Below are 13,898 nucleotides of genomic sequence, written 5' to 3' on the forward strand. Positions count from 1 at the left end.
TGTGTGTGTGTGTGTGTGTGTGTGTGTGTGTGTGTGTGTGTGTGTGTCAGGCTGAGGAGGAGTTGGAAAAAACCCAGAAAGTGTTTGAGGAAATAAATCTTGACTTGCAAGAGGAGTTACCTTCACTCTGGAACAGGTGTGTATTCAGTCTGTGTATCATGAATACACGAACTGCTGTACACCTGAGCTACATTTACCCTCATGGATCGCTGAGGTAAGTTGAGCCAGTGATGCAGTTACTAATGTTTCTGTCTTCTTTGCTGTTTTTAGTCGTGTTGGATTTTATGTCAGCACCTTCCAGAGTTTGGCGGGTTTCGAAGAGAAGTTTCACAAAGAAATGAGTCGGGTAAGACTCCTCCCAGACCTCCAGCGCTGCTGGGTTTAGATGCAGGACTGGATTAAGTTACAGACACAGTATATCAGGTGGTAGTTAATGGAAAATGTTAACAATGGCAGACAGTGGCAGAAGTGCAACAGCAGTGTAAGCATTAAAAGTGGCTGCAGGTAGAGTGTCCCCTGTAAAATTATTTTATTTTACTATGATTAATGGATTTATTCTGTATTTATGTGAATGCAATGGGTCTAAATGGTTGTAGCCTTAACACACAAGGAAGAAAATGCATTTGTGCAATGTCAGATAAGGAAACAACACAATATGAATTGTTTTAAATAAAAAGGTAAGAAGTTCAACCTATCTGTGTATTTTTTGCAGTTGGATCAGGATTTATATGATGTTCTGGAAAAATTGGAGGAAACAGACACAACCAGGTTAGTGAGCCTTGGGCCGTTGAGAGTTTCTCATATTGTAGGAAAAACTTCATATTAGTAACTTATGTCAGCCATCAATCACTCATGAGACAAATGAATTAAATTCTGTTTTGAAATTACAACTATTAATAGTTTAACTTTTTTTTTTTTTTTTTTTTTACAACAAAACGTAGATGACTTGTGTACATAAAATGCTTTTTATGCAAAATCCTGGAGTTCATTTTAGATCCCCAAACTTTAATGAATTACTCCTTTGCTTTATTTACCAAAAAATAAATAAATAAACTGGAGTTACATTAGATATCTGAGACTCTGGCTCAGAGGCCTACGAAGCACAGCGGTCTGTGTCTGAAGTTAAAATGACAATAAAGTATATAAAACTAGAGAAACTGCATTTTTTGCAGAACTAATTAGCTAAAAACGTGCAGAAATGTAGCTGAAATTGAAGAACAAGCCTAAGTTAGCAGCAGAAATCAGAAAGAACAAATACTTGCTGAATTTGGTTTAAATAAGCAGAAACGAGCACAACAAAATAGTTAATCAGCTTAAGAAGCTAAAATTAATAACAAATAGCTGAAAAGTGGCTGAAACGGCAGACAGAAAAATGATCAGAAGAAAGTGGAGACAGCACAATGGTGCCCAATTAGGCTGAAAGAAGCAGAAATGTGCACAAAAAAGTGGAAATTATCTGAAGAAAAGCTAAAATGAGCAAAAAATCAGCTGAAAGGTAGATAAAATAGCATAAAGAAGCTTAAATTACCAGAAGGAAGTTGAGAGCACATTTTTGCTGAATTAGGCAGAAAAAAATGTTGAAACGTGCAAAAAATGTGGAATTAGCTGAAAATGTGTAAATTACCATTAAAACAGCTAAATAGTTGCTGAAATAGCAGAAAATGTTGAAACTTGCAGAAATAAGCTGCAAGTAGCATAACTAGCTGAAATTAGCTGAAAGAAGTTGGAGGAGGCACAAAAATGTAGTTAGAAGAAATATTCTGAAAAGAGCATAAATCTGTTTAAAAACCAGTTGATAGTCGCTGAAAGTAGCTGACAAAATGTTTACATTTGCACAAGAAAGCTGAAAGAAGCTGAACCAGAACAAAATGTAAATTGAGCAGTAAAAGGTTGTAAACAGATCTAAACATTTGACAGATGTAAAATGAGTTCAATTAATTTCACATGAGACCAAAAAAGGCAGAAAAGGCTAAATAACTCAAAAAGCTGAAGTTGCACCAATACCAAAAGGCATTGCACCCTCCTCCTGCACGAGCTGTATGTAAAAAAAAGGCATGTACAATAATATTTTCGGTGAACATATTTATTTCCCATTTATTGTGCTCAGTGTTTAGGAGCTTGCTTCATGTTGAAGTGTTCAGATGTCTCCACTGAACAAAATATGCTTAATCTTTTTAAAAGGAAGCATTAGAAATATGTTTTGTACCAACATTTTGTTTTTAAACACCAACATGAGCGAATGACCTCACTTTTCTTGGTTTATCATGAGTAACAATGAAAATCAGTGACGGTTTAAACAAAAAAACAAGGACTTTAAGCAACAGGAAGAGCAAACATTAACCTGGAGTCACCCCTGAACCTCCCCTTTCAGAAAGACAGATAACGCTGGTGCCTCATCGATGGAAGCAAGCAGGAGGTAACCATGGTGACACAGCACCTTTCTGTCTGTCCAAACTGTCCTCTGTTCAGCTGCTGCACCTCAGTTAGCCTGCAACCAGAAAGATATTAGGAAATCTGGTGCTTGTTGTGAATTCAAATGATTTCACAGACATGCCATCAGATGAGAGTGCCGTGTGCTCAACAAACCTGCATGCGTTTCTTTATTGCTGCACCAGATAATGTTTTTTAATGACAAGCCACAAGGTTCATGTCTTATATGGGACAATAATAAATCAGAGTATAGAGTGTATGCTGGAACTTTCTTTTACCAGCAGCAGAACATCTTCTATGTGAGAATAAACACCTCTCACACTGCTCACCTATGAGGATTCACTGGAGGCACAGACCAGGCCTGCTGCATGATGGGAGATGGAAAAAGCAAATGTCCACTGTTTCTGCATGACAGTTACTGCTTGTAATGCATGCCTTGGAACCTTTCTCTGTTTGCATTTTGAGTGATGCTCCTGTGAACATTTTCTGCAGTGTGTTCTCGTGTTTTTAGCATTTCTGCCATTCTTTCTGTGTTTGTTTCCTTCATGCAGTGGTAAAGAGGCTTCTAACCACACTCTCAGACCAGGAGGACCCCCTCCAATCCCCAAATCTCCATCCAAGGTAGATGCAGACTCTCTCTTTCTCTCTCTGTGATGATATTCAACCTAGAAACAATATTCAAAGTGGCTTGCAGCGAAACCTCCTGAACTTCTCTCCCCTCTGAATTCTAGTTAAGACCAGCAGTGCCTCCGCCACCTAAGGTGACCCCATCGAAGGAGTTAAAAACAGAGATCATCATCAACCTGTTTGACGCTGCAGCAGCTCCCGACATCAGCGTCACCTCTCCTACAGAAGTTAGTAAGCAGCTGCTGTCAAAAACTGTAAAACGTTAACTTTTACTTCTTCAGATCAGAATTTTTAATCGCAGCCTTCTTGAATTATTCTATTCTATTCTATGCTCCTGTTTCCTGCTCCTCACTGTTTAACTCAATTAGCCAATGAGCACTCCTGTTCCTGTCGTTATCAGTTCGACAGTCCTGCCCTCAGCAGCTTGCTGGATATGGACCTGGATGTTTTCAATACAACAACCAAAGTCTCTGCTGTCGCTCAGGTGGATGATTCCTGGCATGAACACAAATTCTGTGGAGACCTTTTCCAAAGATATGTCAGTCTTTGCAAGAGATCCCATGCTCTATTCTGACGGAGTCCAGGTTTATTTCTTGTTGAAGTTCAGAAAGAGTTTGGACATTATTAAAAAAAAGTCCAATAAAGAATCAAACTTCACAAGCTCAGCAGTTGGTTGGCTTGAAATGGACTGAAATAAACTGGCTAAGTCTGGATAAAACGTGGAGTCACTTCAGCCTGACATGGTTTGAGGTGTTGCCTGCACTGCTTCTTTTCTAAACTACCAAACCTGAGGTGGATGGTGGCATGATGATCTGTAGAAACCTGCTTCTAGTGACCACTTCTTCCCGTTTCACACACTACCTATGGCATGAACTCCAGACTGCCGCCCTTCTCTGCTCCTATTTATGCCTTTTTACGACCGGACAAAACTTTAATATTAGCTCATGTATGGAGGACTTTGCCACCAAAAAAAATCAGAATTCATCAGTAAGATATTACAAAGTATTAAACCCTCCATTGTTGAGTCCTTGTGTGAGACTATTCCTGTTTTAATTTTCTTGCCCAAAGATGGTAGTAAATGTTTAGGGAATGAAACTGGGTTGGTCTACCTTGAGGCTTACTTGGTTTACTAAAACAGAGCAGTTTGCAGAAAGAAGACCTTCACAGCTGATTCAAATGTGCAATACGTATTGAACCAAATCCTCCTCGTTGGGATTTAATCACTCAGAGCTTCAGATCTCAAGGCTCACTGTTCTTTATTGTCATTCGCATCACACCTGGTACATGAGGTGGAACAAAATTGTGTACTCAAGGTCCCAGTTACACCCAAAAATAGCAAAAGTATAAACTACAAAAATAAACAGTATACAAGGATCTAAGATATATGCTAAACACTAATAATGTAAATTATGGTATATTAAACAGCAGCCTGAACAGGAGTCTGTTGTGAGCTGATTGGTATGAATGCATACAGCAGTTTAAAGACAAGATATCAGCAGCATGGATAATCAGCAGCACATATAAGTCACATAGAAGCTATATGCAGCAAAAGATCAGTTAAAAGCTATACATAACAAAAGGCTAGCTAGAAGCTAAAAATAACACAAATTAGCTTTATACTAAACATAGAGAAATGCTAGCTTAATAATAAAAGTATTGAAAGCAGCTACAACAACAAAAGGTTAGCTAGATGCTACAAATAGCAAAAACCTAGCTTCAAGCTAATTATGGCAAATTGCTATTTAAAAAGGTATAAGCTACATAAGGTACACGGTATACAGTAGTCCCTCACTACTATGTGGTTCGTTTTTTGTGGACTTGCGCTATTGCTGTTTTTCAAAGTAAGATTGGACATGACACAACTGGCTGCTTGATGGATGAGCCGCACGTTTGGCATGGAATTTTTATTTAAAATAATTTATTTTAAATTATTTAGCATCTGCTGCACCTTTGTGCAGCCCATACTGCAGGATAAGCTTCCTCCTGCAGCTGATCAGCTGTTCTCCGTGCAGAGCGAAGAAGTGGGTGTGGCCAAGACCGCTTGCAGGTGGCTGAGTGCAGCCGGAGGCAGAGAGAGCTGAATTCATGACCTGTGCTCTTTTAGAGCCTACTTCGCGATTTTTCACTTATCGCAGGGCTTCAGGGTACGGATCCCCCACAATAAACAAGGGACTACTGTACATACATCTCGCTAAACTTTATAATTCTAGTTCTGATGGAGATCCAGTGTTTTGGGCTTGTAGTCACAGAGCATGCGGGCCTGCCTCGGACAGAGTCCCTTTTGAGCACAAAAGCAAGTATTTAGTAACCAATCTTCCTTTATTGATTTTTCCTTTCCCACAGCCTGCAAACTGGGACTCATGGGTAAGTGTTTATATATGATATTAAAAAAAAATAAAAATAATAATAATCTAAAAATATTAGAAAACACATAATACAATATTCTTTCACTTTTTTAATATTTGGATGATTATGTCTGCTCAAACGCACTATATAACCCCTGCCCTCCTCACGCTTCTTCCTGTTTTTATTAACAAGCTTTTCCATGAACATTTGCTTTCACTTGTCTGTCCCAAATCCGTTTGTCTGTTGTTGTCTGCAGTGTTTGATGTGGTAACACAACACTGAAGATACTGGGCTGCAACACAAATGGAACTTGAGCCAATTCAGTTTCAAATTGACATTAAATCAATCAACGTCAGCCGTTTTCCTGTTACATGCAAGAGATAGTTTGTGCAAGTTTTACAGCTTATCATTATTAGTCGTTGCTATGTGAACCATAAAGAATTGGTTAGAAGACATCGCAGGTTTTTAAAGAATTAAAGGTGCACAGTTTGAAATCATTTGTAACTGAATTGCTATTCCCACTTTCTGTTTTCCCTCACATTGTTGTGTGTTCACCTGGTATTCAGACAAGTCATTTAACTCTTACAAGTGATGTTTGTGGTCACGTGTGACACACATCGATGGAGTTCCTTACATCCGTTAAGAAGTTGCTCATGTTGGCTGTGGATTGTTCACTGCAAATATGATTAGTAATAAACAAGAACTCATGAGCAACTTCATACGTTTTTGCTCAAAGCCAACCCGTCTATCAGTTTACTAACCTCTGTTTTTGTTTTAATCATTGTAAGGAAGATATGTCTTAATAATCTAAGGTAAAACAGTAAAGTGTTTTTTTTTTAACACCTGAACAAGGCCGTGGGATTGTAAACCATGTTTATACTCAAAAGAATCAACACGTGTTTCTTGATTATTCCTTTTTTGTATTTCCTCCTGTTGAAAAACCACCTTTCCTTGTTTTATTTGACTTTGTTTTCTGATTTTATGTGAACCATCTCTGTAAAGGTTAATACTCTACGACAATGTTCTGGAACCTAACATGGTCGTGGGCTAGTCATAAATTCATGACGACTTTTGTTCAGTGTTCAAATGCAATTGATACTTGAATAATTGAAACAGTTGTTCCCAAAAAAAATCCATGTTCCCAAGTATCAAAGTATTAACCTCCTTATTTGCCTTTTTTTTTTTAATCATAAACTATTGAATCCCTTGCTTGGTTTTTCAATATGCAGCCATGTTTCCAAAAAAGTTGAACAACTGTGACAATTGACTTTTAGTTTTACTGAAATGGCGCAATGACATTATTTAAAATACATTTAGAAATTTGATTGCAGCAACACATTTTAGAAAATTTTGACTTTTTATCACTGTGCCACATGTAGATGAGGGAAGTGACTTTAGTTCTAACAGAAAATATGGCTCCACCCTTTCAGGATTAGAAGTTTCAGACATTTTTTAGTTCAGGGCCTCATTTAATAAATGCATTGATTGTTTCTGAGGAAAATACATTTTTTTGAAGGATTTTTTTTTCCTCCAGATGCTTTTTGTAGTATTTCCTACAGAGTGCAGACTTTAGGTGAGAAAAGATCTCATCAAAATCTGCAGTAGATTTCTGCAAGTCTTGTGCCTAAACATGCAAATACGGCATCATTTAATTTGACTTTTGTCTGCAAGTTAAAGTACCTAGGAGAACTGTAATTTATTTTATTTTATTTAAATTTTTGTAAATGCACTCGTTATTTCTGATATCCTCCAAATCTTCCTGTTCTAACTGTATGCTGTTGACATGCATTTAGCAAGGCCTACTTCTAAGCTTTGTTGGAAACATGTCGCTGACGTCAAATACAAAATGATCATGTAGGTTTCATTCAAAATGGGTTTATATACATTTAAAAAACATTGCATTCCATTTTTTGACGATTATTTGTACAGTATGCCGACATTTATAAAAACAAGGCCGTAAACAACGTATCTAGAGTTTCACTTCAAAAATACAATAATTTCCCACTTTTCTGTATTAAATATTTTACTGTGGTCCTAAGATTATTATTGTTGTCATATAGTGGCCATACAATCCCACTAGGCCTGTAAACATTAATCAGTCTGGTACTGTCCAGACACTATTGAGGATTAAAAAGTGTAATTATTCAGTTTGCCATCATTTCTCCCTTATACCCTGCCTCTCCTCCCTTTGTTCCCAGTTTGATTTATGAATCCCTTGTAATAACTATAGGATGAAATATTTATTTTGACTTCTGACTGCTTGAAACCTGACCCTTGCCCTTCAGCCTGAGGACAGTGATGCCAGGGAAGGAAAAGCCCAGAAGCACTATGATCCTGTTGCAGCTGCTGCAGACGCCTGGGGGGACGATGGTAGACAACCAGTCCGCTATGACCCTATAGCAGCTGCCACAGAGAGCTGGGAGGATGATGGAACCCAAGCAGCCCACTACGACTCCATGGCTGAAGCCCAGGAGGAATGGGGGGATGATGGGAATCAGCCAGCCCATTACGACTCTGATGCTGAAGCCCAGGAGGAGGGCTGGGTCGATGACACAGAACAACCAGTCAAAGAGGAGCCTGTCATGGATGAAACACCAACTGAAGAGGCTCCAGCTGATGCAGCTGAGGAGGACACCACTCAAGCAGCTTCAGAGCTGGATTATGAAGAGGGTCAGGTAACCGAGGACAGAAAAAGGAGAGATGCATCTGGGTGATAGAGTGGATGCATCAACCATTGAGATGGATATATGAGCATGCACATTTGCACAGAAAATATATACATTTTGTATTTTTAACTGAAAAAAATGGAGAAATCTTGAGATGGAGTGGTTTAGGATGCATCTAGACGCAAGATGCATCAACCATGAAAAACTAGGGACAGACAAAAAGAAATTCATAAAGGGTAGAAAGCAAGTGCTTCTTGATTACACAGTTATTCCTAATTATTATGCATTTTATGCTATGCAAAGTATTTATCTTTATGACAATGCAACAGTCATAAATATACGACTATTGCTGTCTACTCTTTGTGTCCGTCTTCTTGCTAACTGTGCAGTTTAGTCTTTTTTGGCATGTGTTTTTGTCTGTATCTTGTCTTTCACGCTTTTCTCCTTTTCCTTCTTTCATCATTCAAGTTCATCATATTTTAATGTCATTCTATTGTTTTTTTTTTCTGGTTTCAGGGAGAGTCGCCACCAGCTGCTACGCCTGCACCAGAGGAAGAAGCAGTGACAGAGGAGGTGAACGAAGGTGGAGCAACCTGCAACAACGAGCCAACTGTGGTGGGTGAATGACTCTGGCAAGGCTGTGCTTTGTAGCCAGTTCTGTGCATGATTTTATTAGAAAAATATTCTAGCCAAAACCAAGGGATGGTAGAAGTCTGGTTCATTAAGTGTAGGATTATTGCTTTCTGCAGAAAGATGGTTAGGTTGTGAAAATTTGCTGTCAGGCATTTTTCTTCATGAGATCAATATGGGTTTATTTTAAATTTATAATAGTTGAATAGTTTGCTGCAGTAGCTTGGTGGTCAGTGCCATGGTCTTGTAATCCTGAGGTTGTTGGTTTGAGCCCAGGTTGCATCAGGAATGGCATCCAGCATAAAACAATGACCAAATATTTAGTGCAAGTTCGCTCGCTGAGGCAACCCCTGCAGAAGGGAGCAGCTGAAAGAAACTTACTTTAACTTATCGTATTTTTTATAAAGCGCACCAGATTATAAGGCGCAATATAAATGAACGGGTCTGTTTTCATATATAAAAAGGCACACCAAACTATAAGGCGCATTAAGCGAAACAAAACAGTCATATAAGTCAAACTTTGTTCAACTCATTCACAATAACCACATAAAAATTGGTTTGAGGTCAGTAAGCACAACCAGAATTGATACATAAGGCTCACTTTTGATTTTTGAGAAAATTAAAGAATTTTAAGTTCGCCTTATAGTCTGAAAAATACAGTACTAATGCTTTGTAGGTGTACTGTTTACCTGACCCCACCTTGTCCGTAATCTGTGCCTTTGTTTCTGTTGCACCTGCAGACACCTGCACCTGCACCTGCAGCAGCAGCAGCACCTGCAGCGGCAGCAGCACCTGCACCTGCAGCGGCACCTGCACCTGCACCTGCAGCGGCAGCAGCACCTGCAGCGGCAGCATCACCTGCACCTGCAGCAGCACCTGCACCTGCAGCAGCACCTGCACCTGCAGTGGCAGCAGCAGAACCATCAGAGGTACCAGAGCCTGCAAATGTGCCCCCAGGCTTCCTGTTCAAGGTAATACAAGAAACCAATAATTATTTACAGCACTAATATACCAATAAAATTAGGGATGCATGATATTGGATTTTTGGCCGATATCAGATATGCAGGTATGCTAAAACGTTTTTGGCCGATAACCAATACCGATACTTTGTATACTTTCCTTTGTCAGAACATAGCCCTCTTATTTAGGCTTATTTGCTAGAAAAATTATGGAATAGCTGTAAGAGCTGGTGACATATATTCAGTAACAGCCATATGATATGCATAGCACTTTAACTTATATTAAATGGTGTTAAATGTTATTTATTAGCATTAGTCACCTGTGATGCTGTTTTGTGTGTGGAGGCTTGTTCCAGGTTCCTAGCTGCAGTGTGGGATCCTCTGCACTCTTGTGCATGATGGACAGCCTTTTTAAGTTCAACGTTTTTGACTATCCACTGTGCCGTAAGACTGATCATGCTAACAGGGTTAACACTTGAAGTCCAAATGTCTGTGGTAAAACTCACCCAAGTGCTATCGACTATTAGCTTCTGAATGACGTCGGAAATGACGGCTTGAAACTCGGGTAAGGCTACGTCGGAAAATATCTCTGACGGGACGATGTAACGAAGCTCAACATAGTCCAAAAATCTTCAGAATCAGACAGCCTCAACAACAACAAAAAAACTTCCACACCGCCGACATTTTGAATTTTCCTCTCCGCCCTGAGATCGGGTAGGTGCGTGATGTCATCACGTTGTGCTACCGCTGCAGGCATCCTTATCACTGGGTTGTCATACAAAAACAGCGTCTTTTATATCTGCGAGTTATTTTGATGGAATGGCCCATGTCCGATATTGAACTTTAACGCTATTATCAGCCGATACCGATAATATTGTGCACCCCTAAATAAAATACATCTGAGTTGGGTTTAATGCATACATTGTGTATGCACAGGTTATTCATGTCACTTTTTCTCTTAAAAAGGTTGAGGTGATGCATGATTATGCCGCCAATGACACAGATGAACTAGAGATGAAGACTGGCGATGTGGTGCTAGTGGTCACCTTTGATAACCCTGACGAACAGGTATGAAACACACACCAACACATTATGGTGTGTTTTGTTGCTATGGGAGCATTGAGAGGACTACCAGTATGTTTATGTGTTCAGGACGATGGATGGCTGATGGGATTCAAGCAGAATGACTGGGAACAAAACAAGGAGAATGCCACAAAAGGAGTATTTCCTGAAAACTTCACCCAGAGGCTGTGAAAGAAGGATGCCCTTCTTTTTTTATTTCTCTATTCCTATTGCCTAAATCACCTTTCCCTCTATTCAACCCAATATTGTCTCTTGACAAGGACTTTGGCCATATAAGCAGAGCTGTCACAGCCCTGGTTGAAATCATGCATTTCTAAGGTCTGCCACACTGTGGATCTTGGCATTTCTTTGTACGTCTGCAAACATTTCTAAATGAAAGATGTAGCCATTCCACGGGTCCCATTTGTTGCTGTTAGTTCTGGTGTTGGTCCAACAGGATATGATGTGCAGTTGCCTATGCAATGGCTACACCTCAGACCACCTTCAGGCAGTGTATTTATGTCACATCTCATCTTTAAGATGTGATTTGCTGAACTGCTAAGGATGGATTAAGAACAGTGTAAAATTCTTCAAACGATGCCAAGTGTAGCAGAGGAAAGTCTTCTCAAATATACAGTTAAAGTAAAAAAATAAAGAAGTATGCCTTCTTTTAGTTAAAATGTTTTTGTTTGCATTACAGGACACAAAATGCTTCTGCATTTTGCCTTAGAAAGAAAAAAAAGAGCATGGAGTAATATGTGGTGTGTTGTTGTTCATCAAGGATTACTTATTTTCTAGACCAAATGATTTTAAGTCCTGCAATGTAAAATAAAGAAACTGAAAGAAAGTGTACTTACGTTTTAATCATATTCTTAAAGCCTAAAACCTTTAGAATAGAAAAGAAAACATCCTTACAACAATTCAAAGCGCTAAAACGATGTATAATACTACCCTTGTCTACAATGTCACCTAAAAATGCAAAAAAAGAGAGACCTTTTTGTCTTAAAAACAGGTCCTCCAGACTGACCAGTACATGTCAGATTAGTGTCAGAGTTAGATTAGTGATCCCACTCCTCATGTCTTCAGGACACATCCAGCCCATCCTCTGTTCTTCCTATTACCAGTTTAATTGTGAGAAACAGGCCCTTGGTCATTGTTTTACTGTAGAATCTGTGGTGGCACAATATAATCCTGTTAAAATCCAAATTTGAAGCATGTGCAGTTAAATAGGTCAAATCTGTGACAGCAAGGATCAATCTGTTTAAACAAATCTGATTTCAAAGTGTATCAGAGTGAAATGAAACTACTAAAATATATATTTTTTAACTATTTGGAGTTGTGTAGAATGGTCGTTTTGTTCTATAAGCCTCCAAATATGCATTATTCAGGCTCGCTATGAAGCTAGGCAGCATCACTGGGAAGCTGCGGTTGGTAGTATAATAGTAAACATGTCAGTACTCAACTATACAATAACTGAGCCAGCCACATTCACTTAAAGAAATGTGCCGAAAACAGTTCAACTCCAATGCAGACGATTATCAATATGCACCAGAGCAACTTCTTTTATTTTTGTATGCTGCCGAGCGATGATTACATATATCTCAATGTAACCATGTCGACGCAATTGCCAACTGAAGATATTAAGGAGTATTTTGTACTCCTGTAAGGTTTACTGCTCTCATCATTGCTACAAAGATAGCCTACTACTAACCCAGTCATTCATTCAGCCACCAACTCTGAAGAGATTCTCGTTCCGTTATTAATGTGTAATAAGTGAGAGAAACTGTGTGTGTGTGCTGGTGAGTTGTTTGAGGAGCGCAAATCTTTATCTATAGGTTAATGTAACTGGACGACATCACCGCCTGCCTGAGGATACGGTCGTCTGTTTCATCGGAGGTTTTTCTGATAGTGCAGAAGCAATTCACGCATCTCGGGGTCTTTTTCCACTGGCTGGTATTATGGTTCTAGGTGTTATAGTGCATTTGTTGTGTATAAGTGTGATTTTTCCAAGCTGTGATAACAGATACATATTCTATAAATACATTCATATCTGTATGTGAGTTAATGTGAGCATGCTGACACCATGTGTTGTTGTGTGAACACCCTTGATTTAAGACGGTGATACTTGGGTCACATTTGAGGCAGTTGCAAAAAATAAATTTTTATTTTTTATTACTTTTTTATGGCTACTTTTGGTAAAAGAGATGATGTGGGCATTGTGTATATTTTATTTTCCTTTCTTTTGAACATGTTTTTCCTGAATTTGTCTTGATTCTGTTGATCAGTTTTCCATCTGCCGTGCCTCAAAATGTTGCTAGGTATCGTGGTCCAAGCAGAGTTATTAAAAGTGAAGCAGGGCTCACGGAGAGAAAGGTGAAGCTGCCAGACTCAGGTGCACAGGTTTTCAATGGTTTTCAGTATTTTAGTCACTAGGGATGTGAATTTATTATGATTTTTGTGTGTAATTAAAAAAAAAAGAGAATAATCACCTGCACAGGTTGGTAAAAATAAAATAAAGAGTCATATTTTTATTTAAGTTTTGTGTATATATTGGAATGTTTTACCTGGGTCTGGTTCTATGTTCGGCTTTATGGATCAGCCTCTCATGGTGCGATATGGGATATGACAAAAAGTTTTCTCCTGTACCTAAATGACCAATAATAATAAAGATGACATAAAACCAATGTAGTGTTTTTTTTTTATTTTGTTCAATAGACAGTGGGAAAAACAACAATTTACTATTCTTTATCATTTAGACAAAGCCAGACAATAATGTTTTTGCCCATCTCATTCTCTCCCTTTCACTGTGTGTGTGTTCATTTGTCTGTAGAGTTAGCAAAATATCTCACAAACCAGTGAAGAGCATTTATTATTATTATATATTATATTACATTACATATATTACTTATTATATTTATTATTATTGCATATGCAGCTTTGATCTGTAGATGATAGCGTACATTTGTATATGCAGGTATATTTATGTACGTGTAGGTATACATAGCCATGCATACATGTCTGCATGTATACGGTATGCTGCAAGTATCCATGCATGTATGAGTATTTATGTATTTATTGAATTCAGAAGTTGCATGTACAGGACTGGATAAGCTTTTGCTTCTTCCTATTCCCTTTGCAAACATTTTCGTTTTGTTTACAGAATATTTTTGGTGGGTGG

The 13,898-nt window shown here is 38.5% G+C and overlaps 1 protein-coding gene across 1 annotated transcript in view; it reads left to right on the top strand.

Annotated features, from left to right (window-relative positions):
• Positions 1-11,119, top strand: part of LOC119419567 (myc box-dependent-interacting protein 1) — a 20,057-nt gene extending 8,938 nt beyond the window's left edge. The window contains exons 8-19 of the mRNA XM_037686912.1: positions 51-136; positions 271-346; positions 713-768; positions 2,982-3,051; positions 3,162-3,284; positions 3,458-3,541; positions 5,401-5,421; positions 7,689-8,078; positions 8,586-8,652; positions 9,606-9,670; positions 10,625-10,726; positions 10,811-11,119. Coding sequence (XP_037542840.1) covers positions 51-136; positions 271-346; positions 713-768; positions 2,982-3,051; positions 3,162-3,284; positions 3,458-3,541; positions 5,401-5,421; positions 7,689-8,078; positions 8,586-8,652; positions 9,606-9,670; positions 10,625-10,726; positions 10,811-10,912 — 1,242 coding nt within the window. The 3' untranslated portion in view covers positions 10,913-11,119. The remainder of the gene's footprint in view (positions 1-50; positions 137-270; positions 347-712; positions 769-2,981; positions 3,052-3,161; positions 3,285-3,457; positions 3,542-5,400; positions 5,422-7,688; positions 8,079-8,585; positions 8,653-9,605; positions 9,671-10,624; positions 10,727-10,810) is intronic.
• Positions 11,120-13,898: the final 2,779 nt, after the last annotated feature.

Source organism: Nematolebias whitei, chromosome 13 (genome assembly GCF_014905685.2).
Source record: "Nematolebias whitei isolate Nwh7 chromosome 13, NemWhi1, whole genome shotgun sequence".
In the NCBI taxonomy this organism is placed as follows: Eukaryota; Metazoa; Chordata; class Actinopteri; order Cyprinodontiformes; family Rivulidae; genus Nematolebias; species Nematolebias whitei.